Source organism: Macaca mulatta, chromosome 1, assembly GCF_049350105.2.
Source record: "Macaca mulatta isolate MMU2019108-1 chromosome 1, T2T-MMU8v2.0, whole genome shotgun sequence".
In the NCBI taxonomy this organism is placed as follows: Eukaryota; Metazoa; Chordata; class Mammalia; order Primates; family Cercopithecidae; genus Macaca; species Macaca mulatta.
Genome location: NC_133406.1, coordinates 201,401,771 through 201,420,827, shown reverse-complemented (window position 1 = coordinate 201,420,827; position 19,057 = coordinate 201,401,771). Strand labels below are relative to the sequence as shown.

General features: G+C 42.5%; 1 protein-coding gene across 8 annotated transcripts in view; it reads left to right on the top strand.

Moving 5' to 3' along the window:
* MACF1 (microtubule actin crosslinking factor 1) overlaps window positions 1-19,057 on the top strand; it is a 384,222-nt gene that overhangs the window by 266,886 nt on the left and 98,279 nt on the right. For 7 of the 8 annotated variants that reach the window (XM_077962815.1, XM_077962806.1, XM_077962819.1 and 4 more), the window contains 7 exons: window positions 694-811; window positions 6,859-6,921; window positions 7,600-7,841; window positions 8,662-8,791; window positions 10,365-10,564; window positions 13,980-14,475; window positions 15,735-17,206. In XM_077962815.1, the coding sequence (XP_077818941.1) occupies window positions 694-811; window positions 6,859-6,921; window positions 7,600-7,841; window positions 8,662-8,791; window positions 10,365-10,564; window positions 13,980-14,475; window positions 15,735-17,206 (2,721 nt within the window). The remainder of the gene's footprint in view (window positions 1-693; window positions 812-6,858; window positions 6,922-7,599; window positions 7,842-8,661; window positions 8,792-10,364; window positions 10,565-13,979; window positions 14,476-15,734; window positions 17,207-19,057) is intronic. The other variant, XM_077962816.1, reaches the window with a different exon arrangement.

Here is a 19,057-nt window from a genome sequence, read left to right as displayed (position 1 = left end):
CTCTTGTCAGTCTGGCAAACTCTTATCTTACTTTTTTTTTTTTTTAAAGACAGAGTCTCACTCTGTTGTCCAGGCTGGGGTGCCATGGCGCGATCTCAGCTCACTGCAACCTCTGCCTCCCAGGTACAAACAACTCTCCCATCACAGCCCCCTGAGTCACTGGGATTACAGGCGCCTGCCACCATGCCTGGCTAATTTTTTTTTTGTATTTTTAGTAGAGACAGGGTTTCACCATGTCAGCCAGTCTGGTCTTGTACTCCTGACCTCAAGTAATCTGCCCGCCTCAGCCTCCCAAAGTGCTGGGATTACAGGCGTGAACCACGATGCCCAGCCATTATCTTAACTCAAAGCTTTCCTTCCTCTAGGCAGAATTAGATAGAACTCCTCTTGTGCTCTTGGAATTCACAGACTGTCCATAATACTATAATAGCATTTATCACATTATAATGCAGTTGATAATCTGAGCTTCTGATTTTAGAAATTGTGTCATAATTCTATTTTATACCCCAGTGCTTGGCATGCTACCAGGCATATAGTAAATATTCAATAGATGTTTGATAAATGAATAAATAAATCAGAAGGATGGTCTCTTAATGCTTGTCAAAACACTAGGGAGTATATATAGAATTGGTGTCTCTACTTATGAGGAAAAAGCCCCAGATATTACATTTAGCCATTTTCTTCTTTAAACAGAGTCTACTAGATGACTGGGCAAGTAAGGGAACTCTGGTGGAAGAAATCAATTGCAAAGGTACTCCTTTAGAAAATCTCATCATGGAAATCACAGCACCTGATTCCCAAGGCAAGACAGGTGAGTACGGGCTCTTCAAAATATAGTGAATAAAAATTGCTCTTTGCTTTTGGCCTTTGGAGATGCCTCTTTATACAATTAAAGTGAAAATCAAGGTTGGGTATGAAAACAAAGTGCATCCCCAAAGCAGTCTTCCCCTGCAACCTGACCTGTCACCCCTTTTGCTATATAACGTTGCTTCATTTTGCAAAATTCCTTCCCATGATGGGAAAAGTAAATGAACTAGTTGGCCCACTTAGAACTATCAGATGGCTGGGCGCGGTGGCTCACACCTGTAATCCCAGCACTTTGGGAGGCCAAGGCGGGCGGGTCACAAGGTCAAGAGATCGAGACCATCCTGGCTAACACAGTGAAACTACAAAACTCTCTACTAAAACTACAAAAAAGAAAAAAAGTAGCCAGGCATGGCGGTGTGTGCCCATAGTCCCAGCTACTCGGGAGGCTGAGGCAGGAGAATGGCGTGAACCCGGGAGACAGAGCTTGCAGTGAGCCCAGATCACGGCACTGCACTCCAGCCTGGGCAACAGAGCGAGACTCCTTCTCAAAAAAAAAAGAACTCTGGGAGGCAGAGCTTGCAGTGAGCCAAGATCATGCCACTGCACTCCAGCCTGGGCGACAGAGCGAGACTCCATCTCAACAAAAAAAAAGAACTATCAAATGAACATAGAATAATTAAAATAAGATTTTCATCTTGAGAATTTCCCTTTTTTGAACGTATAAATGGGATGAGTATGCATCATCTTTAAACTTGGGTACTGGCCAGGCACGAAGTCAGGAGATCAAAACCAGCCTGGCAACATGGTGAAACCCTGTCTCTACTAAAAATACAAAAATTAGGCCGGGTGCGGCGGCTCACACCTGTAGTAATCTCAGCACTTTGGGAGGCCAAGGCGGGTAGATCACGAAGTCAGGAGATTGAGACCATCCTGGCTAACACGGTGAAACCCCGTCTCTACTAAAAACACAAAAAATTAGCCAGGCATGGTGGCGGGTGCCTGTAGTCCCAGCTACTCAGGAGGCTGAGGCAGGAGAATGGTGTGAACCCAGGAGGTGGAGCTTGCAGTGAGCCGAGATCACGCCACTGTACTCCAGCCTGGGCAACAGACAGAGTGAGACTCTGTCTCCAAAAAAAAGTACACAAACATTAGCCAGGCATGGTGGTATGCGCCTATAGTCCCAGCTACTGGGGAGTCTGAAACATGAGAATACCTTGAACCTGGTAGATGGAGGTTTCATTGAGCCGTGATGGTGCCTGCACTCTAGCCTGGGCAACAGACAGAGCAAGACACCGTCTCAAAAAAAAATTGGGCAAGCCTGGATAGGTATGAGTGTGATAACCAGGAAGAAGCAAGTATTTAGAAGTCAGTATTGGGTCAGGCGTGGTGGTTCATGCCTGTAATCTCAGCACTTTGGGAGGCCTAGGTGGGCTGATCACTTGAGGTCGGGAGTTCAAGACCAGCCTGGCCAACATGGTGAAACCTTGTCTCAACTAAAAATATAAAAATGAGCCAGGCCTGGTGACTCATGCCTGTAATCCCAGCTATTCGGGAGGCTGAGGCAGGAGAATCACTTGAACCTGGGAGGCAGAGGTTGCAGTGAGCTGAGATTGTGCCACTGTACTCCAGCCTGGGTGACAGACCAAGACCCCATTTCAAAAAAAAAAAAAGAAATCAGTACTTCAAAGGGGGTACAAAGATTGTGCTCACATGTGTATATAATCTTTCACTGCAAATTAAGTCCTTGAAGCAAAATCTAATATGAAGGCCAGGCACAGTGGCTCACGCCTGTAATCACAGCACTTAGGGAGGCCCAGGCAGGTGGATCACGTGAGGCCAGGAGTTTGAGACCAGCTTGGCCAACATGGTGAAACTCCGTCTCTACTAAAATACAAAAATTAGCCAAGCATGGTGGCTTGCACCTGTAATCCTAGCTACTCGGGAGGCCGATGGGGAAGAATTGCTTGAACCCGGGAGGCAGAGGTTGCAGTGAGCCCAGATCGCGCCACTGTACTCCAGCCTGTGTGACAGGGCGAGACTGTGTCTCAAAAACAAAAAAAAAATCTCATATGAGTTCTCAGTCACTTGCTCGTTGTTAATTGAGATCCCATAGATTTTATTACTAGTCTATGATAGTGCACTCCTATAGTCACTTAACGAGTAAAGGAAAAATTTATTTGCTTTCTGAAAATGTGCACTTTTCTATAGTATTCTAAAGTTAAAAGGTATTTTGGAACTATCCACAAGTGACAACATTTTAGGGAATTGGTGATATAACAACCTCTACGTTCATTGACTTATTCGTTTGTGACTAGATCAGAGTCAGCAAACTTTTTCTATAAAGGGCCAGATAGTAAATATTTTAGGCTTGCAGGGTATATGGTCTCTGTCACAGTTGTATACCTACCTCTGCCATTGTAACAAAAGCAGCCAAAGACAATACATTAATAGAAATGAGTGGTTGTGGCTGTATTCCAGTAAAACTTTGTTGAAACAGATGAAGGACCAGATTTGGCTGGTGAGCTATAGTTTACTGACTCCTAGACTAGATCATTTTAAAAAAAAAAGAGAGAAAAAACAGAAATGTCATATAGAACAAAAATTTCATGTAGAAAAACAGAAATCTCATATAGAACCCTACTACATAAAACAAAACATTTTGTTGGTGGCCAGGCTCGGTGGCTCACACCTGTAATCCCAGCACTTTGGGAGGCTGAGGTGGGTGGATCACGAGGTAAGGAGATCGAGACCATCCTGGCTAACATGGTGAAACCGTGTCTCTACTAAAAATACAAAAAATTAGCTGGGCGTGGTGGTGGGCACCTGTAGTCCCAGCTACTCAGGAGTCTTAGGCAGGAGAATGGCTTGAACCCGGGAGGTGGAGCTCGCAGTGAGCTGAGATTGCACCACTGCACTCCAGCCTGGGAGACAGAGTAAGACTCTGTCTCAAAAAATAAATAAATACATAATAAAAAATTTAAAAAAAAAAAAAACATTTTGTTGGCATAAGTTTCCCTTATACGTTATTTTATAGCATTAATCTTTTTTTTTTTTTTTTTTTTTTTTTTGAGACGGAGTCTTGCTCTGTCACCCAGGCTGGAGTGCAGTGGCCGGATCTCAGCTCACTGCAAGCTCCGCCTCCCGGGTTTACGCCATTCTCCTACCTCAGCCTCCCGAGTAGCTGGGACTACAGGCGCCCGCCACCGCGCCCGGCTAGTTTTTTGTATTTTTAGTAGAGACGGAGTTTCACCGTGTTAGCCAGGATGGTCTCGATCTCCTGACCTCGTGATCCGCCCGCCTCGGCCTCCCAAAGTGCTGGGATTACAGGCTTGAGCCACCGCGCCCGGCCATCAAAGTTAAATCACTAAGAATATTTAATGAGGGCTCTTACACATAGAAAACACTTAAGACTGACATTGAGGACAAAAACTGTCCAACTGACTTGAAGTGTTAGGAATTATATTATTACACAATTCTGTCCCAGTGAGAACTGTGTAGATATACAGAGAGCAAGCTGTGTTATATTTTTGGTCATGTTATTTAATGTATTACACATATGCTATAGATGTTTTTCTTTGTATAGTATACATGAGTGAACATGGACAGGTTTGAATATCATAAATTGCTGGTGAAGAGCTACCACCTTTCCAATCAGGGACACTCAAAAATAAGTTAAAATAGATGCTTAGACGTGTCAGGAGCTGCTTTACTTTCCCCGGAAAAGCAGCATAATTGGTTTTATCTGATGGGTTAAGGTGTAGAATTCAGCATAATTGAACATGAGTGTTTTATTATCATTTCTAAGTAGTTAGAAATGTCTGTGAATATTACATTTAAACCAAACTTTAACCACAATCCCTAAAGCACCTTTCTAGGGTGCTTTGAAAATCAGTTTGAAAATTACTATCCTGAGTGCTCTCAAAGTTCTCCTCCAACTCTGAAAAACCATATATATTTCAGTACCTTACATTTATGTAGCTCTGTTTCATAAAGTACTTTGACATACATTGGTTCATGATCTTTTCCCAGTTACCTCATGAGAGTTAACAGAGTAGGTTGTATTATCTTTAAATCCTGCAGAAGAAACTATGTTTGTAGATTAAGGCTCACATACTGAGTTAGTGACAACCTTGGTTAGTACCTTCTTCTGCTACCTACTAGTCCAGTTTCTTTTTTTCCATCACCACACTGCAATGGAATATGATTTTTCTATTTTGTATTTTTTAATTGAAAATATAATAACATTAACATTTAAAAGTTTTATAATCACCACCGTAATTCAACTAATTTTTTTCCTTGTTTTTAGAGACAGGGTCTCCTCTGTCACCCAGGCTGGAGGACAGTAGTGTGATCATGGCTCACTGTAGCTTTGACCTCCTAGGCCCAAGCAGTCATTCCACCTCAAGTTCCCAAGTAGCTAGGACCACAAATGTGCACTGTCATGCCTAACTTTTTTTTTTTTTTTAACATTTTTTTGTAGAGACAGGGTCTTGTGTTGCCTAGGCTGGTCTTAAACTTCCAACCTCCCAAAGTGCTGGGATTACAGGCGTGGGCCATCACACCTGGCCCACAACTATTTTGTTTTTGTTTTGAGACGGAGTCTCGCTCTGTCACCCAGACTGGAGTACAGTGGCACCATCTTGGCTCACTGCAACCTCACTGAATCCTGAGTTCAAGCGATTCTCCTGCCTCAGCCTCCCCAGTAGCTGGGACTACAGGCTTCCGCCTCCACACCCAGCGAATTTTTTGTATTTTAGTAGAGATGGGATTTCACCACGTTGCCCAGGCCGGTCTCAAACATCCTGAGCTCAGGCAGTTCACCCACCTCAGCCTCCCAAAGTGCTAGGATTACAGGGGTGAGCCACCGCGCCCGGCCAACTATTTCGTAATATAACCTTGCACATAACTTTTTGTAAAGTGAAGTCAGTGCATACAAGAGTTTTCTGTCGTTTTAAAGTATCATTATGAATATTTTTCAGATTTCTGTATAATATTTATCATTACATCACCTGGTTTTTACAACTATCTTGGGAAACTTTTCTGAAATATAAGGAATCAGTTTGGGGAGAATGTATGTGAAATTATGGTGATTAGAAACAGAACCAAAGGCCCAAAGCACAATTTATGGGAATGTTGATGAGCCATATTTATTGGCACTTAGGATTTCTGTTTTTTCTTGGGGAAGGGTGAGCAAGAAGAGGTTATGAAAGAAAAGGCAAATAATCTTCCTTTAGAAACAATATATGAAGGGTTCATTTTAATGTCTTTATTAGAAGAAGGCTGCTTTTTAGGGCAGGCACGGTGACTCATGCCTATAATCCCATTACTTTGGGAGGTCGAGGCAGGCAGATCACCTCAGGTCAGGAGTTTGAGACCAGCCTAATCAACATGGTAAAACCCCGTCTCTACTAAAAATACAAAAATTAGCTGGGCCTGGTGGCAGGCGCCTGTAATTCCAGCTATTTGGGCGGCTGAGATGGGAGAATTGCTTGAACCCGGGAGGTGGAAGTTGCAGTGAGCCGAGATCATGCCACTGCACTTTAGTCTGGGCAACAGAGTGAGACTCTGTCTCAAAAAAAAAAAAAAAAAAGAAAAAGAAAAAACAATAGGCTGCTTTTTATGTCCTTAATGATAGTTATTTTCATTTTTATTATATTGAAAGACATTGATATAAAAGGTAAAACTTTCTGGCTTTATTATAAAAGCTCATTCCAAAATATGGCAAGTACCATTCTAGACTTAATAATTTTACCAGTACTTGCTTTACAAAATTAGGGCAGCATCCAAAGAATTCAAGTTGGAGATTTAATAAGAAGGGAATATGAATTTCCTCTAGAAAGGATTAAGAATCATTCCTGCTAAGGTCCTCAAGTGACATTTTGTTGCCTGGCAGCTAAAATAATTTGTCTCTTTCCATGACTATGTTGTCTTGTGCTGTGTTAACTTCCTGATACCTAAGCTTAAAGTGAGGGCCAAAGGACAAATTCAGTGCCTATATGTATTCCTAACACGTTGGTCTTGCCCTGTTTGTCTCCCTGTCCTTCTGCTCAGGTTCCATACTGCCCTCTGTAGGAAGCTCTGTAGGCAGTGTAAACGGATACCACACCTGCAAAGGTGAGAATGCCATTTCAACAGTGCTTCTTTGTTGGATGTGTTAGGACAGTGTCCATGTTTGCATCTGTGTATGTTGCAATATGTGTGGAAGAACTGCTGCCAGAATGGGTGTGAGGATAAAAATCTGGGGAGAAGCAACTGTGGTTTTCTGGCTGTAGACCATAAACAGGTTGGCAGCCCCTGAAGCTAAAGGCATTGTAGAAAAACAATAGACTGGATCACTAGATAAGGCAAATAGGGAAAGAACTCAAAGAAAATATATGTTAATCTTTGAATTTTAAAGAAGTTATACTAGAGGTAATCTAGTCTAGCTCTCAGCCTCCAAGCTAGGTGACTTCTCTGTAGTTTGGAGAAGAAGGAATGGAAGAATACTCCAAGCACCTTAATCCCAGTAGTACACTGAGGTTAATTTCTTACTTTGCTCCGTTCACTTTTATTGTTCCCATGTTTAGCATTTTAAGGTATACATTTGAGTATATAATGCCAAAACTAGAATGCAGATTAATGAGAACTCTTTTGTTTTGTGTATATAAACAGGAACTTTTGTATGATTTAGCAGGAAGATAATCTCTAGTTCACTAGAAGGAGTAAGAGGGATGCAAGTAATTTAGGAGTGAGGAGTCAAGGAACATACTTGAAGAGCTGTCTCCAATCTGATTTCTGTTTCTATGATACTAGATCTGACGGAGATCCAGTGTGACATGTCAGATGTAAACTTGAAGTATGAGAAACTGGGTGGAATACTTCATGAACGCCAGGAAAGCCTTCAGGCTATCCTCAACAGAATGGAGGAGGTTCAGAAGGAGGCAAACTCTGTGCTGCAGTGGCTAGAATCAAAAGAGGAAGTCCTGAAATCCATGGATGCCATGTCATCTCCAACCAAGACAGAAACAGTGAAAGCCCAAGCTGAATCTAACAAGGTATTGTGTTTACATTAGTTGCCTCCCAACACCAAGAGGAAGAGACAGCTGTACCAGTGTTCCTGCCCAAGCCCAGGCATCTGAGAGAGAGACATGGGCAACAATCCAGGCTGTGATGGGCAGTGTGTTTGACTTTCTAAATGATTAATATGCCTTAACTCTCCTAGAGAATTTTCTTATGAAATTAGAAATTGTTATAAGTTAGATTCAGAAACAAAACCAGATATGTTTGCAGAAAAAGAATAGCCCTCCCCAGAATCATTAGCTCATTGAGAATGGGATCTCATTTTCTATATGATGCTGTAAGCAAGACAAACCATTCTTATCAAAGTACCTTTCCAGTTCTTGGAAGGATCTAAATAACTGATTACAGTTCATTCTTAAGATTCACATGTGAGACTAGGAAAAATGTCAGAAGATATAAGACCGTAGAAAATCCTGTAGGAAATTTTCACCAAAACTTTTAATATTCCCATTGAGCATAGCATCTCATCTCCTTCAAGATGTGTTATCATCATATCTTGGTATTTTTCGTTTATTGGGATTAATAATTCCTTCTACTATAATTCTCAATAGTAGAACTATTGAGTTCTACTGATGTGTTATACATAAAAGAAACTCAGATCCTGCCATTTAGATTTTCAGTTTAAAATAAAAATTGAAATAGAAGGGTTAAGTATCTTAACATCACTAAACAAGTCATTGATAGGATCCTAGTAGAACCTATAATAACCGCCCAGTTTTCCAATCATTTCTACCACACACACAGCTTCGTTTCCTGTCCAGAATCTCAGGGCATGCATGGCATTCTTTCTCCTAGGCCTTCCTGGCTGAATTGGAACAGAATTCTCCAAAAATTCAAAAAGTAAAGGAAGCCCTGGCCGGATTACTGGTGACATATCCCAACTCACAGGAAGCTGAAAATTGGAAGAAAATTGAAGAAGAACTCAGTAAGTTTTCACAGGAGTGTTGCAAGTTTGCTAAGTTACTCATCTTCAAAGCAAGTAGAGAATTTCAGCACATCCTATACAACAGGAATTATTTTTAGTTAATTTTTATAAATAAGCAATTAGGGCCCAGATAGAGCCAGAGCATGAGCCTGAATTGGGAAGAAAATTAGAAATTCCACTCAAAGAGTCAGAAGTTTGGCTTTCTTGGGCAAGTCAAACTAATAATCTGCTGTAATCAGGAACCAAAGAGAGGCCAGGAACAGTGGCTCACACCTGTAATCTCAGCACTTTGGGAATCTGAGACAGGAGGATTGCTTGAATCTAGGGGTTCAAACCAGTCTGGGCAACATAGCAAGATCCTATCTCTACAAAAAGTAAGGAAAAACAAATTAGCCAGGTGTGGTGGCGTGAGCCTGGAGTCCTAGCTACTGGGGAGGCTGAGGTGAGACGATTGCTTGAGCCCGGGAGTTCAAGGCTGTAGTAAGCTATGATTGTGCCACTAAACTCCAACCTGGGCAACAGAAGGGGACCTTGTCTCCAAAAAAGCATAACTAAAGAACTAAAGAATATTGATGATAAAAATGAAAGATGGAAATAATAAAAATATTCAATAAAGGGTTTAGATAAATTATGTGCTCATAATATTGAACTGTAAACAGCGTAGATGAATTTTTTTTAATTTAATTTAATTTTTTTTTTTGAGATGGAGTTTTGCTCTTGTTGCCCACGGTAGAGTGCAATGGTATGATCTTGGCTCACTGTAACCTCCGCCTCCCGGGTTCAAGTGATTCTCCTGCCTCAGCCTCCCGAGTAGCTGGGATTACAGGCATGCGCCACCATGCCCAGCTAATTTTGTATTTTTAGTAGAGAGGGGATTTCTCCATGTTGGTCAGGCTGGTCTCGAACTCCCGACCTCAAGTGATCCGCCCACCTCGGCCTCCCAAAGTGCTGGGATTACAGGTGTGAGCCCCCTGCGTGGCCTTTTTTTTTTTTTTTTTTTTTTTTGAGACAGGGTCTTGTTCTGTCACCCAGGCTAGAGTGTAGTGGCACGATATAGCTCACTACAGCCTTGACTTCCCTGGCTCAAGCAATCTTCCTGCTTCAGCCTCTTGAGTAGCTGGGACCACAGGCATGTGCTACCACAACTAGCCAATTTCTGAATTTTTTTTGCAGAGATAGGGTCTTGCTTTGTTGTCCAAGCTGGCCTTGAACTCTTGGGCTCAAGTGATCTTCCCACTTGAGGAGTTCAAGAACAGCCTGGGCAACATAGGGAGATCCCGTCTCTACAAAAAATAAAAAATTACCTGGGCATGGTGGCGCATGCCTATAGTCCCAGCTACTTGGGAGGCTGAGGTGGGAGGATCACTTGGGCCCAGGAGGTTAAGGCTTCAGTGAGCCATGATCGGGCCACCACTTTATCCTGGGTGATAGAGTGAGACGCTGTCTCAAATAAGTAAATAAATAAATAACACTTCTGGGGTCATTTCCTGCAGTATATTAGGAACATAACTTGGGGATCAGGCCAGTTGTTGATGAGAGTAAAGCAATACATTCCCTCATTTCCTCTCTACAGATTCCCGATGGGAAAGGGCCACTGAGGTGACTGTGGCTCGGCAAAGGCAGCTAGAGGAATCTGCAGGTCATCTGGCCAGCTTCCAGGCTGCAGAATCCCAGCTCCGGCCATGGATGATGGAGAAAGAACTGATGATGGGAGTGCTGGGGCCCCTGTCTATTGACCCCAACATGTTGAATGCACAGAAGCAACAGGTCCAGGTGAGCAATATAGCAACAAAGAAATTGGAATCACATGAAACTGGGTTTGAATGTTTCTCCCAGTAAGTAGATTTCATATGATCGTAGACAAGTCATTTAATCTCTCAGAGTCTCAGTTTAAATGAGGTATTTATAAAGTGTTAATCATGGTGCCTGTAAAATAGTAAACAGTCAAAAACTCTTATTATTAACAGAGACAGTAAGATGAGTAGATATGAGAATGGGCAGTTTTTCTGTCTAAATTATGGAATTATATTTTACTTGTGGCCAGGCGTGGTGGCTTACACCTGTAATCCCAGCACTTTGGGAGGTCAAGGTGGGCGGGTCACAAGGTCAAGAGATCGAGACCATCCTGGCTAACATGGTGAAACACCATCTCTACTAAAAATACAAAAAATTAGCCGGACGTGGTGGCACGTGCCTATAATCCCAGATACTCGGGAGGCTGAGGCAGGAGAATCTCTTGAACCCAGGAGCCAGAGGTTGCAGTGAGACTAGATTGTGCCACTGCGCTCCTGCCTGGACAATAGTGTGACACCGTCTCAAAAAAAAAAATTTTTTTTCACTTGTAATCCCCTGTGATAGGATCCACATTACTTAATATCTTATATCTGCTGGCTTTACATAGGATTTTCTGTGATCAAACCTCAAAAAAATTGATTTAAGTGCCTAACATCGTAGAAATTTAGGTTGGTCAGGCTGGGTGCGGTTGTTCACGCCTATAATCCTAGCACTTTGGGAAGCCAAGGTGGGTGGATCACCTGAGGTCAGGAGTTCAAGACCAGCCTGGCCAACATGGTGAAACCTCGCCTCTACTAAAAATACAAAAATTAGCTGGGCGTGGTGGTGGGCGCCTGTAGTCCCAGCTACTCAGGAGGCTAAGGCAGGAGAATTGCTTGAACCCATAGCACAAAGGTTGCCACAAGCAGAGATGGTGCCACTGCACTCCAACCTGGGCAACAGAGCAAAAACTGCTTCAAAACAGAAAAAAAAAAAAGAAAAGAAAGAAATTTCGGTTGGTCAAAATTATGTCATTTCCAATGAAATCCTGCCTAGAGGCTTTTCCTTCTTTTACATTCTCCCACAGCCTGGTCCATGTCTTCTCAACCTACCAGGTTCCTTAAGTTAAGACCTAAGAGTGCTTTTTGAAGGAACTGTTTCTTTCAGTTCCTGCATCCAGGTAATTATTGAGTCCTATTTAGTCTAATTACAAATATTTTTCTAATCCAGGGTTTTTAAACTTTTTGGTTTCAAGAACCCCTTTTATTCTCTGAAAAATTACTGAGGATCCCCCAGAGCTTGTGTTTATCTGTTAACATTATTGTACTAAAATACTGAGGAATTTTAAAAGTATATATTTAAAATTTTTAAATAGCAATGGTAAAACCATCACATTAACCTAAATAACATATTTTTAATGAAAAAATAGCGTTTTCTGAAACATAAAAGTTTAATGATAAGAGTGGCATTGGCCGGGCGTGGTGGCTTATGCCTGTAATCCCAGCACTTTGGGAGGCCGAGGCAGGCGGATCATGAGATCAGGAGATCAAGAGCATCCTGGCTAGCACAGTGAAACCCTGTCTCTATTAAAAATACAAAAAGTTAGCCGGGTGTGGTGGTGGGCACCTGTAGTCCCAGCTGCTGGGGAGGCTGAGGCAGGAGAATGGCGTGAACTCGGGAGGCAGAGCTGGCGGTGAGCCGAGATCGCACCACTGCACTCCAGCCTGGGCGACAGAGCGAGACTCTGTCTCAAAAAAAAAAAAAAAAAAAAAAAGGAGGGGGGACATTGTTTTATATCTTTGCAAATCTTAATTTCTGGCTTAATAGGCTATTCTTATATCTGCTTCTGCATATCTGTTACAATATCAAGCACCACGTAGCCTCTGGAAAACATCATTGAACATTTGTGACAGCACAAAAATTTTAAAAGGCAACTAACATCTTAGTATTATGAAAATGGTTTTGATCTGTGTATGTCTGCTAATCCTAGACCCTCCCCTGAAGTGCCTTTCACCAGCCTTAATTTCTACTCTGCTTGGAGAACTACTCATTCTTTATTGTCACATCTGGGGAGCCTTTCCTGATTTCTGTCTTCTGCCATTTGTCATCCCCAACGGAATTAATCACCCTATTCCATGCTTTCACAGTTCTGTGTTGCATGTTCACATCACTGTTTAATCATTTTTACTTTTGTTACATTTTATTATAGTTCATTGTTTATACATTTGTCATTTTGTGAGGCTGTGTCTTATTTATTTTTGTGCAGTGTAAATACTGAGTACTTTCTATAAATTATCTCATTTAATCCTTACAACAGCCAAAATAAGTACTCTACTGTCCTAGTTTTGTGCAGTATAAATACTGATTACTTTCTATAAATTATCTAATTTAATCCTTATAACAGCCAAAATAAGTACTCTACTGTCCTCATTTTACAGATGAGGAAGCTGGGGTTTGAGAACTTATTAAATCTTGCCTAAGGTCATACAGCTAGTAGGTGACAGAACCAGGATTTGAACACAGACAGTCTGACTCCAGATCCTGTAATCTTAACTTTTTTGATGACAGCAGCAAGGGATAGAAAAGAAATAAAAAGTTGTAGTCATTGCCTTAAAGAAGCTCTTTGTCTAATTATGCTATATTATAAAATACAGATTGTATATGCTCTTCGAATTCTAAGAAAGAAACTAAGAAAAACAGACACTGAGAGTTGACATGGCAAGCCCAGCTAGTAATACAGCTGGCTCTGGGATCCAGTGTTCTGAACTCCCTATTTAGAGGCTTGGGTATTGCATGGCAAGGCACATGAATGCCAACTTTAATTTCTCAGCCATGTCTGGCCTTAGTAACTGACATTGAAACAGAATGGGACAAATAAGGAAAAGAAATAAAATAGGAACAATCACTGAGCCTTTCAAAATAAGTTTTTATTAAGCAATTGTTAAGTGATACTGCCTCAGCCTACTAGCCCGGTCCTTTAGTTTTCTGGTTTATTTTTTAAAGTAGTTGGCACTATTTGGCACAATCCAACATCAGTTTTTGTTTTGACACTGCTTTTTCTTTTTTGGAGACAAGGTCTCACTATGTTGCCCAGGCTGGAGTGCAGTGGTGCTGTCTCAGCTCATTGCAGCCTCAGCCTCCTGGGTTCAAGCAATTCTCATGCCTCAGCCTCCCAAGTAGCTGGGACTACAGGTGTTCACCATCACGCCCCGCTAATTTTTGTATTTTTAGTAGAGACGGGGTTTCGCCACATTGGCCAGACTAGTCTTGGACTCCTGACCTCAAGTGATCCTCCCACCTCGGCCTCCCAAAGTACTGCGATTTCAGACGCGAGCCACTGTGCCTGGCCTGACACTGCTTTTAGATAGATCTGTTTTTTTCCTGTCTAAACATCTTGGTGTCATTTCTGTTTCAGTTTATGCTAAAGGAATTTGAAGCACGCAGGCAACAGCATGAACAACTGAATGAGGCAGCTCAGGGCATCCTAACAGGCCCTGGAGATGTCTCTCTATCCACCAGCCAAGTACAGAAAGAACTCCAGAGCATCAATCAGAAATGGGTTGAGCTGACTGACAAACTCAACTCCCGTTCCACCCAAATTGACCAAGCTATTGTTAAGAGCACCCAGTACCAGGAACTGCTCCAGGACTTATCAGAGAAAGTGAGGGCAGTTGGACAACGACTGAGTGGCCAGTCAGCTATCAGCACCCAACCAGAGGCTGTAAAGCAGCAATTGGAAGAGACCAGTGAAATTCGATCTGACTTGGAGCAGTTAGACCATGAGGTTAAGGAGGCTCAGACACTGTGCGATGAACTCTCAGTGCTCATTGGTGAGCAATACCTCAAGGATGAACTGAAGAAGCGTTTGGAGACAGTTGCCCTGCCTCTCCAAGGTTTAGAAGACCTTGCAGGTAAGTTGGAGTGAAGAACATACTTCTGCCATTATTAGAGGCAAGCAGAAAGAAGGAATGGGTTAGGAGTAGTCCCAAGAATCTAGGATTCCCTTACGTAATTTTTAGGCTCAGAATGGTGTTAATCCAATTCCTTCTGCTAGTTGCAATGAGAACTGCTGTGGTTGTTACACAGTGAGCACTTACAAAATGTGAAGGTTTACATAGCATAGTCCTAAAGATAAAAGCTCTAATAAAATTTCAACCAGCAAGTAGAGATTCATCCCCATAGATGTACTAAGTGGAGTTCCACATATACTCGCATTGATACCCAACCTTTTTTTTTTTTTAAATATTATGCACACCACACACACAGGTTCTCACTCTGTCACCCAGGCTGGAGTACAGTAGTGTGATCATGGCTCACTGCAGCCTCAGTCTCCTGGGCTCAAGTGATCCTCCCACTTCAGTCTCCCAAGTAACTGGGACTATAGGCACATGCCACCATGCCCAGCTGTTTTTTTTTTTTTTTTTTTTTTTTTTTTTGAGACAGAGTTTCACTCTGTCACCCTAGCTAGAGTGCAGTGGCATGATCTTGGATCACTGCAACCTCCACCTCCTCAATTCAAGCAGTCCTCTTGCCTCAGCCTCCCAAGTAGCTGGGACTACAAGCACGTGCCACCATGCCTGGCTAATTTTTGTATTTTTAGTAGAGACGGTGTTTCACCATGTTGGCCAGGCTGGTCTCGAACTCTTGACCTTGTGAACCGCCCACCTCGGCCTCCCAAAGTGCTGGGATTACAGGCTTAAACCACCGCACCCGGCGATTATTTTTATTTTTAGTAGAGACGAGGTCTTGCTTTGTTGCCCAAGCTAGTCTTGAACTCCTGGGCTCAACTGATCCTCCCACCTCAGCCTCCCCAAGTGCTGGGATTACAGGCATGAGCCACCGCACCCATCCTCTTCTGGACTTATTATAACTTGGTAGAAGAAAAATTGTGTCATTCATTTATTATTTATCTTTCTGAAAATGTTTATGACTTTCACGTTTACCAGCTAGAAGTCAAAGTTTACTTCTGTTACTTAGATCACCTTACAAGGTTGCTATGAGGATTAAATAAGATAGTGTATATGAAGGAGCCTAATTATATGCCTCTTTTTGGTAGGCCCTCAAGTAACATTAGTTCCCTTCCCCTAAGATTAGACGATATATTCTCAGCAAACATTTTAAATGCCAGGGTTCAGGCATTATTAATTTCAATTTTATTTTCTCATTTCAGCCGATCGCATGAACAGACTCCAGGCAGCTCTTGCCAGCACCCAGCAGTTCCAGCAAATGTTTGATGAGCTGAGGACCTGGTTGGATGATAAACAAAGCCAGCAAGCAAAAAACTGCCCCATTTCTGCAAAATTGGAGCGGTTACATTCTCAGCTACAGGAGAATGAAGAGTTTCAGAAAAGTCTTAATCAACACAGTGGCTCCTATGAGGTGATTGTGGCTGAAGGGGAGTCTCTACTTCTTTCTGTACCTCCTGGAGAAGAGAAAAGGACTCTACAAAACCAGTTGGTTGAGCTCAAAAACCATTGGGAAGAGCTTAGTAAAAAAACTGCAGACAGACAATCCAGGCTCAAGGATTGTATGCAGAAAGCTCAGAAATATCAGTGGCATGTGGAAGACCTTGTGCCATGGATAGAAGATTGTAAAGCTAAGATGTCTGAGTTGCGAGTCACTCTGGATCCAGTGCAGCTAGAGTCCAGTCTCCTGAGATCAAAGGCTATGCTGAGTGAGGTGGAGAAGCGCCGCTCCCTGCTGGAAATATTGAATAGTGCTGCTGACATTCTGATCAATTCTTCAGAAGCAGATGAGGATGGAATCCGGGATGAGAAGGCTGGGATCAACCAGAACATGGATGCTATCACAGAAGAGCTGCAGGCCAAAACAGGGTCACTCGAAGAAATGACTCAGAGGCTCAAGGAGTTCCAGGAAAGCTTTAAGAATATTGAAAAGAAGGTTGAAGGAGCCAAACACCAACTTGAGATCTTTGATGCTCTGGGTTCTCAAGCCTGTAGCAACAAGAACCTGGAGAAGCTAAGAGCTCAACAGGAAGTGCTGCAGGCCCTAGAGCCTCAGGTAGACTATCTGAGGAACTTTACTCAGGGGCTGGTAGAAGATGCCCCAGATGGATCTGATGCTTCCCAACTTCTCCATCAAGCTGAGGTCACCCAGCAAGAGTTCCTCGAAGTTAAGCAAAGAGTGAACAGTGGTTGTGTGATGATGGAAAACAAGCTGGAGGGGATTGGCCAGTTTCACTGCCGGGTACGAGAGATGTTTTCTCAATTGGCAGACCTGGATGATGAGCTAGATGGCATGGGTGCTGTTGGCAGAGACACTGATAGCCTCCAGTCCCAAATCGAGGATGTGCGACTATTCCTTAACAAAATTCAGGTCGTCAAATTAGACATAGAGGCCTCTGAAGCGGAGTGTCGACATATGCTAGAAGAAGAGGGGACTCTGGACTTGTTAGGTCTCAAAAGGGAGCTAGAAGCCCTGAACAAACAGTGTGGCAAACTGACAGAGAGGGGGAAAGCTCGTCAGGAACAGCTGGAACTCACACTAGGCCGTGTAGAGGACTTCTACAGGAAATTGAAAGGACTCAATGACGCGACCACAGCAGCAGAGGAGGCAGAGGCCCTCCAGTGGGTAGTGGGGACCGAAGTGGAAATCATTAACCAACAATTAGCAGATTTTAAAGTAAGTCTTAACCTTGTTTTTCTTTTTCTTTTACATGTATTTATTTGCTTGTAACTTGGAAACCATTAGAGTATACATTTTAACTTCTGTCCCTAGTTCTATTATTGTCACTTCCATCACCATGAAAGCACACTGTCTGAAGACTAAATAGTCTCTTGGACTTCTGAGCAAACTGGTTTGAGCATTTTTCTTTTTTTCTTTTTTTTTTCTGAGAGAGGGTCTCCCTCTCTCACCCAGGCTTGGAGTGCAGTGGTGCGATCTTGGCTCACTGCAGACTCGACCTCATAGGCTCAAGCAATCCTCCCACTTCAGCCTCCCAAGTAGCTGGTACCACAGGCGCCACCATACCCGGCTAATTTTTTGTATTTTTTGTAGAGACGAGGTTTTGCCATGTCTCCCAGGCTGGTCTCAGAACTCCTGAGCTCAGGCAATCTGCCCACCTCAGCCTACCAAAGTGTTGGGATTACAGGCATGGGCCACCAAGCCCAGCCAGAGCATTTTTCTATTGTAGTTTATTTCAGTCTTTATAACCAATTAAGGATATAGAAAGAAATGTCCAAGTCTTATCTCTTACTCTAAGAATTTCCTCTTAGGGTTTCTTGAGATTTCAGATTACCAGATTTTGTAATAGCAGTGAATGTATCTTCAGGTCTCTGTTATTCTTTTCTTTTCTTTTCTTTTCTTTTTTTTTGGAGAGAGTCTTGCTCTGTTGCCCAGGTTGGAATGCGGTGGGGCAATCTGGTCTCACTGAAACCTCCACCTCCCAGGTTCAAGTGATCCTCCTGCCTCAGCCTCCCGAGTAGCTGGGGTTACAGGTGCTCACCACCACACCTGGTTAATTTTTATATTTTTAGTAGAGATGGGGTTTCACCATGTTGGCCAGGCTGGTCTCAAACTCGTAACCTCAAGTGATCCACCTGCCCCAGCCTCCCAAAGTGCTGGGATTACAGGCATTAGTCACCGCACTCAGCCCCCTGTTTTTCAAATTGAGGTATGAAAAGCCCTAAGTTAAACATAGTCTCATCTTCCTAAAGTGTTATTTTTACACAGATTTTAGGGGAGGATATTGATGTATATTTGATATATTATGGAATAAAACATAAAATTATCATTAATTATTAAAATAAAACATGACACTTCAAATAAATCTCCCATTTATATAGTAAGCAGCTTAATAATACATCCCAGACTCCTCAAGAGTACAAGTTCTTTGCCTATAGGAGTGGTTGAGAAGTACTGCCTTAATTGCAAAAATACTTTAATTCTTTGCCTGAGCCAAAATTTCCAGTCCTGAGATTGTGTGAGTATAAATTAAAGTAACAGATGATTATATGACCCAAAAGTGTGGATTTACTGGGTTAGGAGCACATCTGTTGGATCTTGGCTCTCACTATATGAACCTTTTGCCCCTAGAGTTTTCTTTGTTGTAAATACCTAAAAGTCTCTCACTCTGCCACTGTACATGGAACAGATTTGGAAAGGATACTTCCAGCACTTTGTTTCCATCACTAGTTAACTATTCCTACTTACACAGTTAATACTCCCACCATTAAAGTAAAATTGTGATCTCAGAGACCTTGCTTGCCAGCGTTGTCTTAAAAACATGAATGCAGAGGTAATGTTGACACCAGCTCAGAGCCACATGGTCCTAGAGAGATCACAGTTTTGTAGACAGGATCCAAGTGCAAAAACGTGGCTGTTTCAGAAGGGCCCCTCTAGGAGCTTGGAGGAAATTCAGCACTAAAGTGTGACATTGGCTGAAGGCCTTCTTACCATGTTTGGAGATAGTACAATTTTGAGCAAGAGGAGTCATCGTATTTGGGTTTCTTGAGGCACCCAGATAAGGAAAGG